Source organism: Nyctibius grandis, chromosome 3, assembly GCF_013368605.1.
Source record: "Nyctibius grandis isolate bNycGra1 chromosome 3, bNycGra1.pri, whole genome shotgun sequence".
In the NCBI taxonomy this organism is placed as follows: Eukaryota; Metazoa; Chordata; class Aves; order Nyctibiiformes; family Nyctibiidae; genus Nyctibius; species Nyctibius grandis.
In genome coordinates, this window is record NC_090660.1 from 92,471,262 (window position 1) to 92,484,818 (window position 13,557).

The 13,557-nt window shown below is 47.5% G+C and overlaps 1 protein-coding gene across 1 annotated transcript; it reads left to right on the top strand.

Annotated features, from left to right (window-relative positions):
• Positions 1–4,101: 4,101 nt before the first annotated feature.
• LOC137661604 (syntabulin-like) lies at positions 4,102–12,456 on the top strand. Its single transcript, XM_068397210.1, has 6 exons — positions 4,102–4,106; positions 4,254–4,327; positions 6,749–6,854; positions 8,053–8,256; positions 9,227–9,376; positions 11,340–12,456. Exons 1-6 carry the CDS (start codon positions 4,102–4,104, stop codon positions 12,454–12,456), a joined length of 1,656 nt encoding a protein of 551 aa, XP_068253311.1.
• The last annotated feature ends 1,101 nt before the right edge of the window (positions 12,457–13,557 follow it).

The window sequence follows — 13,557 nt, forward strand, 5'->3', positions numbered from 1 at the left end:
TCACAGAATCACACAGAATCAACCAGGTTGGAAGAGACCTCAGGGATCATCGAGTCCAACCGTTGCCCTGACACCTCCCTGTCAACTAGACCATGGCACTAAGTGACATGGCCAGTCTTTTCTTAAACACATCCAGAGATGGTGACTCCACCACCTCCCTGGGCAGACCATTCCAATGTCTAATAACCCTTTCTGTAAAGAAATTCTTCCTGATGTCCAACCTGGACCTCCCCTGGCGAAGCTTGAGGCTGTGCCCTCTTGTGCTATCACTAGTTGCCCGGGAGAAGAGGCCAACTCCCACTTCACTACAACCTCCCTTCAGGCAGTTGTAGACTGCAATAAGGTCACCTCGGAGCCTCCTCTTCTCCAGGCTAAACAACCCCAGCTCCCTCAGCCATTCCTTGTAGGTCAGACCCTCCAGACCCTTCACCAGCTTGGTCGCCCTCCTCTGGACTTGCTCCAAAACCTCAACATCTTTCTTGAAGTGCGGGGCCCAGAACTGAACACAGTACTCAAGATGCGGCCTCACCAGTGCCGAGTACAGAGGGACGATCACTTCCCTAGACCGGCTGGCTACACTATTCTTAATAGAGGCCAGGATGCCATTGGCCTTCTTGGCCACCTGGGCACACTGCTGGCTCGTGTTTAGCCGGCTGTCAATCAGCACCCCCAGGTCTCTTTCCACCGGGCCGCTTTCTAACCACTCTTCCCCCAGCCTGTAGAGCTGCATGGGGTTGTTGTGGCCAAAGTGTAAGACCCGGCACTTGTTCTTGTTGAACCTCATGCTGTTGGTCTCGGCCCATCTATCTAACCTGTCCAAATCCCTCTGAAGGGCCTTCCTACCCTCCAGCAGATCGACACTCCCACACAGCTTGGTGTCATCTGCAAATTTACTGAGGGTGCACTCAATCCCTACGTCTAGATCATCTATAAAGATATTGAACAGCACCGGCCCCAGAACTGAGCCCTGGGGAACACCGCTAGTGACCGGCTGCCAGTTGGACTTTGCCCCATTCACCACCACTCTCTGGGCTCGGCCATCCAGCCAGTTTTTAACCCATTGAAGAGTCCACACATCCAAGCCCCGGGCAGACAGTTTGTCCAGGAGGATGCTGTGGGCGACAGTGTCGAATGCCTTACTGAAGTCTAGATAGACTACATCCACAGCCCTGCCCTCATCTACTAAGCGGGTCACTTGGTCATAGAAGGAGACCAGGTTGGTCGAGCAGGACCTGCCTTTCATGAATCCATGTTGGCTGGCCCCGATGCCCCGATTGTCCTGCATGTGCCGTGTAATGGCACTCAGGATGATCTGTTCCATCAGTTCATGTCACAGCAGTTCATGTTTCTTCTCCCCACTATGAACTACACGACACAGAACTCCTCTGCACAGAGAAGTGGTTTCCATGCCCTGTACTGGCTGAGTCATTTTATCGGACTTCAGCTGTGCCCAAAAGAGAAGAGACCTTCACATCTGTCCTGGTTTGGCCTAAACCGGGCCAATTTTCCTTTCAGTAATTTTTACTTTCAGCTAAGTCTCTTCTAAGTAACTGCACTTTCTGAAACTAACTGCATGTTTTGCAGACAGTGTCTGCTTCTAGGGTTGATAACGCTTGAAGTTTGTAGTTATCGCTGAGGCACCGGTAGGGATGTTATGCAGAAAGGCTGTTGCTGTACTTATTCTTAGAGAAACCAAGGTCACTGCTAAATTCCTCACTGCTTACGAGCGAAGAGCCGAAGGGGGGTCGCACCTGCAGGGAGGAACGGACAGGGCAGGTGACCCAAAATTGACCAGCGAAGGTATTCCATCCCATGCACGTCAGTCTCAGTATAAAGCGGGGGGATCACGAGGGTCTCGGCCTGCTTCTGCTGCCTGGGCCTGCTTGAGCCTTCAGTCTGCTTGAGCCTTCGGTCCGTTCTTCTCCCTTCTCACCCTTCTGCTATGGCCGGTGTCCGAAGAGGACTCTGTCTGCATTCCTGCTGCCCCCGATCCTGATCCCTGCATCCCTGAATCCGGTTCGCGTCCGTCGCTGGGCCCAGCCTGGGCCTTCCCGGGGCCTGCCCTGCAGGGCTGCTGGTGACGTGGACAACATCGGGGGAGCTCGATCTTCGTTTTGTATGTATTTGCATATATTTGGTTATTCCAATATTATTATTATACTCTTTTTCATTATTATAGTTTATTAAAACTGGTTTAACTTTCCAACCCGTAAGTCTCTCTCCCTTTTCCCTTTCCCTTTCCCTTCTGGAGGTGGGGGGAGGGTTAACAGAGAGCGTCTGCCACCGGTTTAATAACCGGCCCAGCTTTAAACCATGACAACGTCACCTCAGAGAGAGGAACTGAAGTCACCAAAAAATATAAACAAGTAGCTTTCCACAAAGCGATTACCCTTCCACTGCTCTTTTACTTGGTCATTATTCAAAACATTGCTTCCAAACTTCCTGCATGTCTTCAACATAAAGTAACTACCTTTCAGTCCCAGGAGGGTTTCATTTGTCAATAAAGGAAGAGCCTATGACAAACTGCAGCCATATCTGACTTACTTTTTCTGGGTTCCAAAGCAAGGAGTTCAGCAGAGTTTGGATGGAATGATGTAAGATGCTTAAGCCAGGAAAGTATCCATTCCTCAACTCAACCTTGCTTGGCATTCCTAACACAAATTATGTCCAGAAAAGCCCTAAACCTCTCTCATTGGTCAGCAGAACACTAATTATAAGCAGAACACTGTTTGCAGGCATTCTTATTCCAGCATGTTTTTATTTACTGTATACATACTGAATAACTGTAGTAAGAATGATCTCATACCATTGGTCTTTTACTTCAACACAATCAAAAATGCACCAGCGTTTAGCTTAGCTGTTCCCACTGGGAAAAAGACTTCATTGGTATTAGAAAGTCTAAAGGTGCAGATCAGTATCTACAATTCACAGAAGAAACCAAGGTCCAACTAACTTCAATTAACTGAAAATCCAGTTTATCATCCACTACACTGATTCATCACTGACTGCAAAATTTCAGTGCATCCCAGTCCAGAACCCGCTGGGGAGTGGGGAAAAAACAGACTAGAGGAACTTCTCAGGCACTAGAAGTCTACTCCTGAGCACTGTCTTTCAGCATGCTTTGATTCCAGGAAGCATCTGGCTTCCTATAAATGCTTGTTTCAACTGTTACACATATGCATTAAGTCACCAGAGAGGAGGCCACAGGATAGAGTCTTCCTTGCTATTCAGCAGGCCACAGCCCAGTTTTGCATGATTGATCAGCACTCTATTACTATACAAAAATGATTCCAGTCTAAGACACTTCTGAATACTGACTGAGCACCAACACATAGCCAGACACAGCTAGCTAAGGGACTAAGGGACATCCTTACTTTTTCTGAACACTCATTTCATTCTAATAAGCACTGCTGGAGTAAAGCCAGCGTGAACCCTCTGGAGGGTTCGGTGGACTTTGCTCCCCATTTAGCAGTCTGAAACCTTCAGATCATGTTGTAGACCAAGGTGCAGTCTTCTAGCATTAAGAAGAGACTCCAGATCACACAGCTGGGATACAGCTTACACAATGATCAGTTGTACTGAGGTGGCCATTCACAGCTGGCCAAGCAGTATGTAATACAGACAGTTACAGTTCTGATCATGTTCCTTCTATTTACATGAAATATTTGGACACATACACAACCCTTCCAAAACAAGTAAAGTTTGACACTCTTTAGGGGGGGCAGGGAGGAGTTCTATGAAAATTAACCACTTGAGCTAAAGCCTTTCAATAGTAAAGATGCCCGGCTGAAATACTTAGAAGAGCTTCAACCAAATAAGATGACACTTTGAACAACAGAGTTTGTGGGAAAACCCCACTGCTATCTCCACGTTAAGAAATCTCTCTTACTAAGTATTCCAGAATGTGAACTGCCTCACAATTGGCAGACAATATACCGTTAACCATCGTGGTAATACCCACGACACGAATTTTACACTCGAGAAATAAGCTGGCATATGCGCACACCAGATTAGTAGAAGTAGCTAATTTGTGTAAGACAAGTCGCTGCTTCAGAAACTTTGAGTACTTCTTTTCATTGTACTAAAAACACCTGTAAGCGAATGCGGTAAGGGTTAGGGAAAGTGCAATGCGGCCTCTGCGTTGCAACCTGACCCTCGTGATCCCTCAGCTTTAATCTGAGAATGACGTGCATGGGAGGGAATGCTTCACTGGTCAATTTTGGGTCACCTGTCCTGTCCGCTCCTCCCCGCAGGTGCGATATCTTTACACCCTTTCACTTGTTCAACGTGAGAGATTTAGCAGTGACCTTGGTTTCTCTAGGAATAGGTATAAGCAAGAGCCTTTCTGCATACCAGTCCTGCCGTTACCATAGTAACAGCTGTACACATCAAGCGTTATCAATTCTAGAAGTGGACACTGTCTGAAAAACATGTAGTCAACTTCAGAAAGTGCAGTTACTTACTTAGAAGAAACGTAACTGAAAGGAAAAACTGGTTCTGTCCTAGTCCAGACCAGGACAGGGGGTCCCTCATTTGCAGAGCCCAGCCCCGCCCCTCTCCGGATTGTTTGGGTCACAATGGCAGTTTTGGAACGGTCCCTCTCAGTTGGGTCAACGGACCTAGCACAGCCAGTAGGACCTGTTGGAGCTCCTCTGTCTGCATAAATCCCTTGGCATTTGAGACCCGGAAGAGGTGAGATTTGAATCTACGCGTCACCTTAGATGGCCTTCAGGAGCTGTGGGCTGTGGATGGGGACTGGCTGTCCTTTTCTGGTACGGTGACTGGTCCCATTGCTCACAGGAGGTGGAACAGCTTTAACCGTGAATCTGCCATTTCCCTTCTTCTGGGGGTTACAGGAGCTGTTTGGGAGGTGAGGGAGCTGTGAATTCACGGTCTTGAGCCAAGCTGGATAGAGCAGAGGCGGCCTGTAATTTATCTGGCCTCAGTTCTGTATCTGTAATGTAGTTGTAATAGTCTCTGCCTGCACAAAAGACTCTTTCAAGAAACTACGTGAAACAAAGGAGAGAGTTTTACAAAACCGGAAAGCTTCTTTATCTGACAGGTCTCTGTCTTCTGTGCACTTAAAGAAAAACGCAAAAGCTGTTCCATCAGCTACACCTGTTTCATCTCAATATCTGGGAACATGAAAGGTGTTGCAGGATAAACGCGTGCAGAAGAACAGTACAGAATTTGACAAAGCAGATAGTTTACGAGCAGCTGTTTTCCAGGTAGATCTTAAAAACAAACAAATAAAAATGAACAAACCAATCAACCAAAAAATGCATATAAGGGTCCTGTTATAGGAGTCAACACCTCTTATTTTCTTGAAATGGATATTTCTGAGTATATTCCTTGCGTATGCTTACAGGTGTAATAATCAAATGATGAACTAACAAGCTAGATGAGAGGGACATACCATGGTTCATAATTTATTGTGTCAGACTATTTTGAGACACATATATACTTTCCTTTATTTCTACTTCTTCCTTAACATAAGTAAGTGTGTAGTTTAAAGTTTCTTTTCCTGATGTGTTCTATGCGGTTGGCATTCAGGAAAAGTGAAAACAAGTCTAGTATTCTCACCAGAAGGATAGTGTGTGTGGATTCTGTGTAGAATTTCATAACAATTAGTTTGTGGGTTCCAACAGATTTTTGCTAATAATTTAGCCTGGAGAAGAGAAGACTGGGAGGGGATCTTATCAAAGCTTGCAGATACCTTAGGGGCGGGTGTCGAGAGGATGGAGCCAGTCTCTTCTCAGTGGTGCCCAGCGACGGGAAAAGGGGCAATGGGCACAAACTGAACCGTGGGAAGTTCCATCTAAATATGAGGAAAAACATCTTTACTTGAGGGTGACAGAGCACTGGAACAGGCTGCCCAGGGAGGTTGTGGAGTCCCTGTTCCAATAAAGAAACCACAAGCAAACTCATAAAATAAAACCCAGCAGCCAGAAGAGCAACTAGATGGAGGTTGCCCAACTTTGACCAACACTTTAGATTGCAGAGCTTTGTTTTCTCAGGTCTGTTGGGTGCAAGGGGTTGGGTAGAGTCTCCCCAGGGAGGCGGGAGCTGTGGGAAATTCAGACCTGTTTGGATCTCACCCGTGTAGCACGGGGTACTGACAGGCATCCCAAATGGGGTGGATTTACGGAGGAGGTGGAGAGAAGCATGATAAGCTGAGAGGACAGCAACCCTGTCTCCTAATCCGGTTCTTACTGCCAGATGCGATGTGTATCCCAGGTGGTGTGACGGGCAGATGCTGTGCAGCCTCTGCCCAGTGCAAAACTAAATCTGGCCCTGCGAATCCCCAGTGAAGCAGACAGCAGAAGAGGGCTTTCCATGGGCCACTTTTCTGTGGACCCTGATGTATTTGATGTAGCGTGAACCACCCACCCCAGTCTTTAGACAGGAGCCGAGCACTGAGCCGTTCAGTGCTTTTAACACCAACCTGCTTCTAGCCTGCCCAGAAACAAGAGTTTCACACAGCTGAGAAGCTTTTCTTACTGAGACCGACGGGAGGCATTTCCCAAGTAGGTGGCTTCAACTCTTGTTGAAGTGCCAGTTCTGAAGAAATGTTGAAAATCTGGAACAAATCCAGCGCTTGTCCTCAGGGATGTTTGAAAATTCATGCAACTTCTAAAAATCACACAGGACAGACCAAGGAAGGATGCTTGTGCTTCATTGTGATTTTGAAAACACTCTTTGAGTTATCATTTCCACCATGTTTTCACTCTTCCCTTTTCCTTTCCAGGGAGTGAAGCCGATTTTAGCCCTTCAAGCAGCATGGGCGGTATTTCAGCGCCTGCAGTCCGTATGTCTGCTGCTGGAAGCAGCAAAATACCTTCTTTTTCTTGCAAGTAAGCAAAGCAACATTTCCTGAGCAGTGCGAGTGTTGCTAGTGCAAAGAGGTGTCTCCTTTGCGATATGTTCTTTTTTAACTGTTTGACTTAACTCGCTATGAAACATTTCAGTGTTGACACAGACCACAGTCCTGCACTTCATTGTAAAATAATTATAAAATCTCCCAAGTCGGACAATTTCAAGAAGAGATTTTGCTTCATAATTCTGTGGTATTTAAACTTTTGTGTTCAAGCCTTCTCTTTTGCTGCCTGGATTTGCCTTTTTCCATATTTTTTGAAACCTGCCCTTTCATTACACTTCAAAAGAACAACTTCCATGGGAGGATGAAGGTAGCAGCGTAGTAGTGCAGGAAGGCAAACCAAGTGAGCGAGCGAGTAACGCCCCTCGAGAAGCTGTCCTCAGAGCGCCCCAGCCCTTTGGCAGCTGTTGGGCAGTGCAGATACGAATTGCTTTCAAGCACACACAGTTGACAGTCAGATTATTGACTAAAGAGTGGGAAAAGAAAGGTAGATATGTATGAGGGAAACTGTAAGGAAGAAGGAAAAGGCTGTGCTTCCCTTTGTCTGTTTTAATACCGTTTCAGCCTGCCCGCGGTGGGGTTCAGACTGTATCTAAGCAAATGAATAGCTGGCAGTGACAGCTGAAGCACCCAGTATGCCAAAGGCAGAAAAGAACAGTGGCTCAGACAAAATCTGTTTTCACTGCACGCCGTGATCCCTCGGGCTGCTTGCTGAGGTGCATGAAATCAGTCTTACAGCTAACCTCCAGGGTTGGGCATCTCTCTGCAGGCCTGGCCAGGAAAAGCTGTAGTGTGGTTCTTCTGGCACTAGTCCAGATTGCGGTCCTCTCATTACTCAATGGAGGCAGAGGTCCAGGGAACGTGGATGAGCTGATGGAATCAGAGGTTCAGGGAACGTGGATGATCTGATGGAGTCACTGGGAACTGTGCTACCCACAGAGAAACGTGAAAATGGCTGAGGTTTCCCTAGATCACATAGTTCGGACTGAGAGCCCCGCAGTCAGTGAAAGAACACGCGGTGCCTGATGACTTCAGGACCTTCTTTCTTCCCTGACACTCACAGTTATCTATCATCTGATTTAGTGTTTAGACAACTTTGTGTGTGAAACAAGACACAAAGTGGGTTGCATGAGAGGATAATCCAATATGCTTTAACCATGTTGCTTCCCCTCCAGTCGTGGCCCTTACGGTCAGAATAATGGATGCGTATCCTACAAGTCCGGAGCCAGCCCACCTGCTGCCCGTGAAAAGGACCCTTTCTCAACACTGAGCAAAACCCAGCTGAGTCCTGCTAACGTCTGTCAGAGTTACAGGGCTTCTTCAGCCAGCAGCAGCAGCTCAGACTCATACAAGGGAAGCGACAGCAGCCCGGTGATGAGGCAAGTTTTTTTTCGGCATCCTGGTGTTCATCACATGGAGTTACCTTCTCTGCGCTATAACGTGGGATCAGCTGCCCGGGCTGCCGAGCAGGTCACCTTGCTCCTCAGCACAGGTGTGACTCCTCATGTTGGTGGCTTGCCTGTCAACAGGGTGCTCCATGCCATGTAAAAGCTTTATTGTTTCAGCACTGTAAAAGTCAAGGTTACATTTAGTCAAAGGCCTTTGTAGTTGGTTTTCACTCCAAGGCAGGCTCCTTCATGTGGTTTCATGCCATCAGTTCTCATCTGGATTTACTGCTTCTTTTGTATAAGGGTCGTTTAGCTTTGGAGAGGGTTGGGTGGGGTAGTATAGAGAACATTCTTATACACTCAGGTGAAAATTCACCCTGCCCAGCCTGAGGCACCTCCCTGTGCAGTTTCCTGTACAGAAAAGAAGAGATCTGCCAGAGCATGTGACACATATTGCAGAGAAGAAATTGCCGCCACGCTGCTGCTCTTTCCCTCTCTCTCTGTGTATCAGGCAACTCAGCAGCCAAGCGTGTCAGACGCACACCTAAAGCTAGATAGGCTGAATTGAGGTTTCAGGTGCTCAGCGTCGTAACTCATGTGTGGAGCTGAACTCAGTCCGTACGCTACCTCACCTGGCCGTGTCTGCAGCTGGGTGCCCTCGACGGTGGCCCGGCTGCCTGCTCTTGGGCACACCACCCATTTTGGGTGAGGGGGTGGCTAGGCATTATAAAGTTAAATGTCTCTTTTGATGTAATGGCACTGAAACCAAGTACTATAGCCACAAATCGTCCTTTTCCTCAAGTACTTTGATTTGCCAGAGGGAGTCACTTGTGCGGACGCTGAGGAGCCCCAAATGAGTCAAGTGTAGACTCAGCTTTGTACCAGTCAATAGGATGTTTTTGCCAGGACTGAAGAACTGTTGGAGTGATGTCATGTGATGGTTTGTTTTTTTTCTTCTCAGGCGGTCAGGGAGATACAATTCCTGTAGTGACAATCACAGCGTTAAGCCACAAAATCCGGAGCAGTATTCGACTCCTCTGCGGCGGGAAATAGTTACAGTACGGCATTTGGAAACAAAGCAGAACGAATCTGAGAGCAAACTTAAAGAAAGGTATATTTCACTTCAGCAATCACAGTTAGAAAGATTTTTTCAGGAGCATTTAGGGGTGGGAGTCTGTCAGGTTCCGGATTTAAGTCTGTCGGCAACTGCCCGGCCCATGGCCATTAACAGCAACCCCGAACTAAATCAAATGCAGTCGGCCCCACGTGGGACCCACCTGATCAATGCAGTCGGCCCCACGTGGGACCCGCCTTATTAGTAAATCTGAAACTTAAATGCAGTCGGTCCAGAGAAGGACCCGCCTTATTATCAAATTTAGAACTTCAATGCAGTTGGTCCCTGCCAGGACCCACCTGTAAATAACTTCAATGCAGTCGGTCCCGAGAGGGACCCACCTGTAAATAATGCCCGAAAAACCTGATCAATACATAGATTCGTGATCCTTGAGTATGGATAAAGCACAACCGAGGCACGGTATCGACAAAGTTAACCTGTGTTTTATTAACTCCAACAAGTGCGGTAACGAGGAGGAGAGAGAAAGAGAGAAGTAAAAAGGAAGAGAGGAAAAGGAGATCAGTTGAGAGAGAAAGGATCGTCATGCCCCTGGATCCCGCAGCGTCCCCTGGGTCCTCTGTTGGTGGTCGGCAGTTGGACCCCCCACAGTTTACACCGCTCACAGGACAGGTCCGGTTCCCACACTGTGGCGCTGACCTGTCACCTGGCTGCTGCTGGTGCCCTGAGCAGGTCCCTGGGGTCCTAGTACCGTGCTGTCGCCGGGACTCAGACAGCTCCTTCAGGAGGGGGTGGAGGGCTGCACGGCGGGAACGTCACTCACGCTTAGTCGGAGATAACGTCGTCCTTGCCCCCCAGGAGATGGTGTCTGAGGACGTGGGACAAGACCATTTCTGAGACAGTACCTAAGAAAGGAAGAGGGGGTGGGGGGGGAGGCGCAACATGGAGCCGATCCCTACAGAGTCCTGAACATTTTTACCATTTCTTGACCACATAAATCGTTCATTAAGAAATTTGAAATATGATCAGTCTGATTAGGTTGTTTTCAGGTATTTCAGCTTTCACAGCACGCTCAGTGAATACCTACCATGCAGGTTAGGTATGAGTATGGCTGTCTTTTTTCCCTTTTTTGAACTTTCCCAGTAGAATATTTTTAAAGGATAATTTTTTACCAGTCTCATTTAGCATTGAGACCTTGCCAGCATGTATTACCTCAGTCTCCTGTTCTACCTCACTCAGTGAAACATGACTCCAAATGTCCCGTCTCCCCTAATGAAAGAAAAGCTCTTACACAAACCAGTGTGCCAGCTTGTGCTTTTGTCACTAAGATATTGAATTTTTCACAATAGCCCTTTGTATGGGTGCTGAGCAAAGAAGTGACCATGTGTATTACACAGCAACAGATGTCGTCTCTTTTACTAAAGCAGCTGGGATAGCCCGACCTCTGCACCAGCGAGGGCTGGGCCGCACGCAGGGGCCCCCTCTCCCCACTTGTTTGCAAGTCAAGGCGGCAGCCTCTGGCTCCACGCTGGGCAAAGTGAGCCAGGTGCCTGCAGCCCCAAGCCATCCTGCTGTGTGAGGCCAGTGTTGGCTCTGGCTGTAGGTGACGAGCTGCTGGCAGCATGGGGGATGCACCCAGGCAGCTGTTTCTCATTTCCTCCAGGGCGAGGCAGCAGATGAGATGTTAAGCGCTGTGCTGGTTGGACCTAACCTAGAGGTCAGCACTTGCGCCTCAAAATGTCTGGGATCGTGGCGTAGCCCACGAGGCTGCTGGCTGTGTGGCGAGGTCGGTGACTCCAGTTAGCAATCAGCTGGCGTGTCTGGGCAGCCAGCTTACATCTCTGCCAGCTCTCTCTGAGGCGGCAGCAAACGGTGCCTGGAGGAAATTGCTTCCTTCTCGGAGCATCTCTGCAGCACGGCCATCCCAATGCGGTGGAGTCTCACATTTATTCTTTAACTGACCAGTTAGCAGAAGTGTTACAACTTCTTTATTTTGCTACAGGGAAACAGAAATAGAAGAGCTCAAAGCTCAGCTGAGACGGATGAAGGAAGACTGGATTGAAGAAGAATGTAATCGTGTGGAGGCAGAGCTGGCCTTAAAGGAAGCAAGAAGCGAAATTAAACAACTCAAGCAGGTTATTGAAACCATGAAAAACAGCTTGGCTCAGAAAGACAAAAAAACGCAGAAATACTTCGTAGACATACACATTCAAAACAAGAAACTGGAATCTTTGCTGCAGAGCATGGAGATGGCTCAGAACAGCTCGGTGAGGGGTGAGCAGTGCCTGGAGTGCACGTATGGCTCAGGGGGGAAGCCACTGGCGGTGCATGCCCCGATGCCAGACAGCCTTATCACAGAAGACCAAGCTCTGGAGGAGATGGCAGGCAGTGGGCTGCTTCTTAATGAGGGCACAGATAACAGGACTGATTCAGATGAAGAGAGTTTGACCACCACAACCTCTGAGCTGGGTGATCCAGCTCCCTCCAGCTCGACTGTGAATAGAGAGATGCTTGAAAATGTTCTGGATGAAGAACTAACTTCTTCCCAGAAGGAGGAGGAAAGCAGCAACATGATGATGGAACAGGCCGTCCAGACTGACGTGGTGCCATCTAGCCTAGATGTGGAACAGCTCATGCAAAACATCTTCAGAGCTCAAGATGCCTCTCCTCTAAGCCCACCTTCTTCACTGAAGGAAATGAGTGAATTTTCTGTTGGGAGCTTCAGTGATTCTGACATCATGGTGGATTTAACTCCAAGTGATCCAAACTCTGCCATCCTTTTGTCTCCTATGGAGTCTCCATGCAGGAAGGTGGAGCACAGGGTTAATGAAAACCGTTTCATGGAAGAACTTGATTTTATAGAATCTCATGATGATGACGACACCTTTCGGCATGTCAATACTTTCTCTCAGACAGGACTAAAGAGGAGATTCTGGAGCAGCAGTCTCCTCACAGATGTTCTGGCTGTAGCAGCCCCTGTTGTGCCAACTATCATGTGGGCTTTCAGTGCCCAGAGAGGAGGAACAGATCCCATCTACAATATCGGAGCGTTGCTTCGTGGTTGCTGTCTGGTGGCCCTGCACTCCTTACGCCGTACAACCTTCAATATCAAAACCTAAAGTCCACTCTGTCCCTGGGCTCTCTCTGCTGGCTGAGGCAGAGAGAAAGAGGGATGAGATAGACAAAAATATAATAAAAAGTTATTGTATATTCTGTCAGAGTCCATCATTTTGCTTTTGACTACGTGATTTGCACTATAAATTGGTTCGAAAACATGTTCCTTGTTTCAAATAAAAAAGCTGAACCCTGTAGTTCCACAAGATGTTTTTTAACTGGTGTTTTTAACAGTACTGCTGCCTGCAGAGATAGTCCTCCTGCTCCCAGGCACTGTGTCCCTCCCCTGTGCTGGTGTCTTTCTGGTGCCAGTGCCTGGCTTCCAAATTACTTGTGTTTGCAACAAAGATTCAGGAAGGTTCATTGAGCATTATATTAAGGAAGAGAAACCTGACAGACAATTTGACGTAACAGAGTCCCCAAGAGTTCACAAAGGTGGCCACGAGAGCACCTTGTTTCTCTGCCGGTAACCTCCTCTTCCATGCTCTCCTGCTGCCTCGGGTTCCTGCAGGCCAGCTGGCTTGCCTTATGACACTACTGCAATACGTATTGCCCAAAGGTCACTTTCAAAAGCTTTTTCTTTTAATTACATGGACACAAGGGCCAAAATTAATAGTTTGGGAGGGTATTAATGTAAATTTTACACAACTATGGAATTTCATCATTGCTTGATATCTCCTCTTAGGACTGGAACACATTACAGAAAATGCCGTATTCCTGCTTCGAAGGATGTGTGTTCAAGGCCAAGAGAGCAATATTTTATACCCCATGTTATGCACTTTATTACAATTTTGGATTTCTCTTTTACACCTACTGTAGTTTAAGTGATCTTCACTTTGAGTGGTGGTGAAATGGAGCATAATTTGGAGGAAAAAGTGATCTTCAGTTCTAGGAGAGACATTCAGCTCTGACTACACGGGTTTCTGTTGCAGCAAGCAGGCAACAAAGCAGCACAAACCTACAATTAATGTTTAAAATTTCAATAGGCTGAACTCATGTCAAACCCTGGTTTAGGCATGCTCCATTTAGCAGCGGTGGTTTTAAATGTGCTGTTGAAGACATAAGGTGCTAACACCAGAATAACGTCAAAGTTGCTTCCTGCCCTT

Bases quoted from the DNA above. Each gene is read 5' to 3' on its own strand.
- LOC137661604 (XM_068397210.1), top strand. The intron at 8,257-9,226 runs GCAAGTTTTTTT...TTTTCTTCTCAG, and splicing joins GACAGCAGCCCGGTGATGAG to GCGGTCAGGGAGATACAATT. The intron at 9,377-11,339 runs GTATATTTCACT...ATTTTGCTACAG, and splicing joins GAGAGCAAACTTAAAGAAAG to GGAAACAGAAATAGAAGAGC.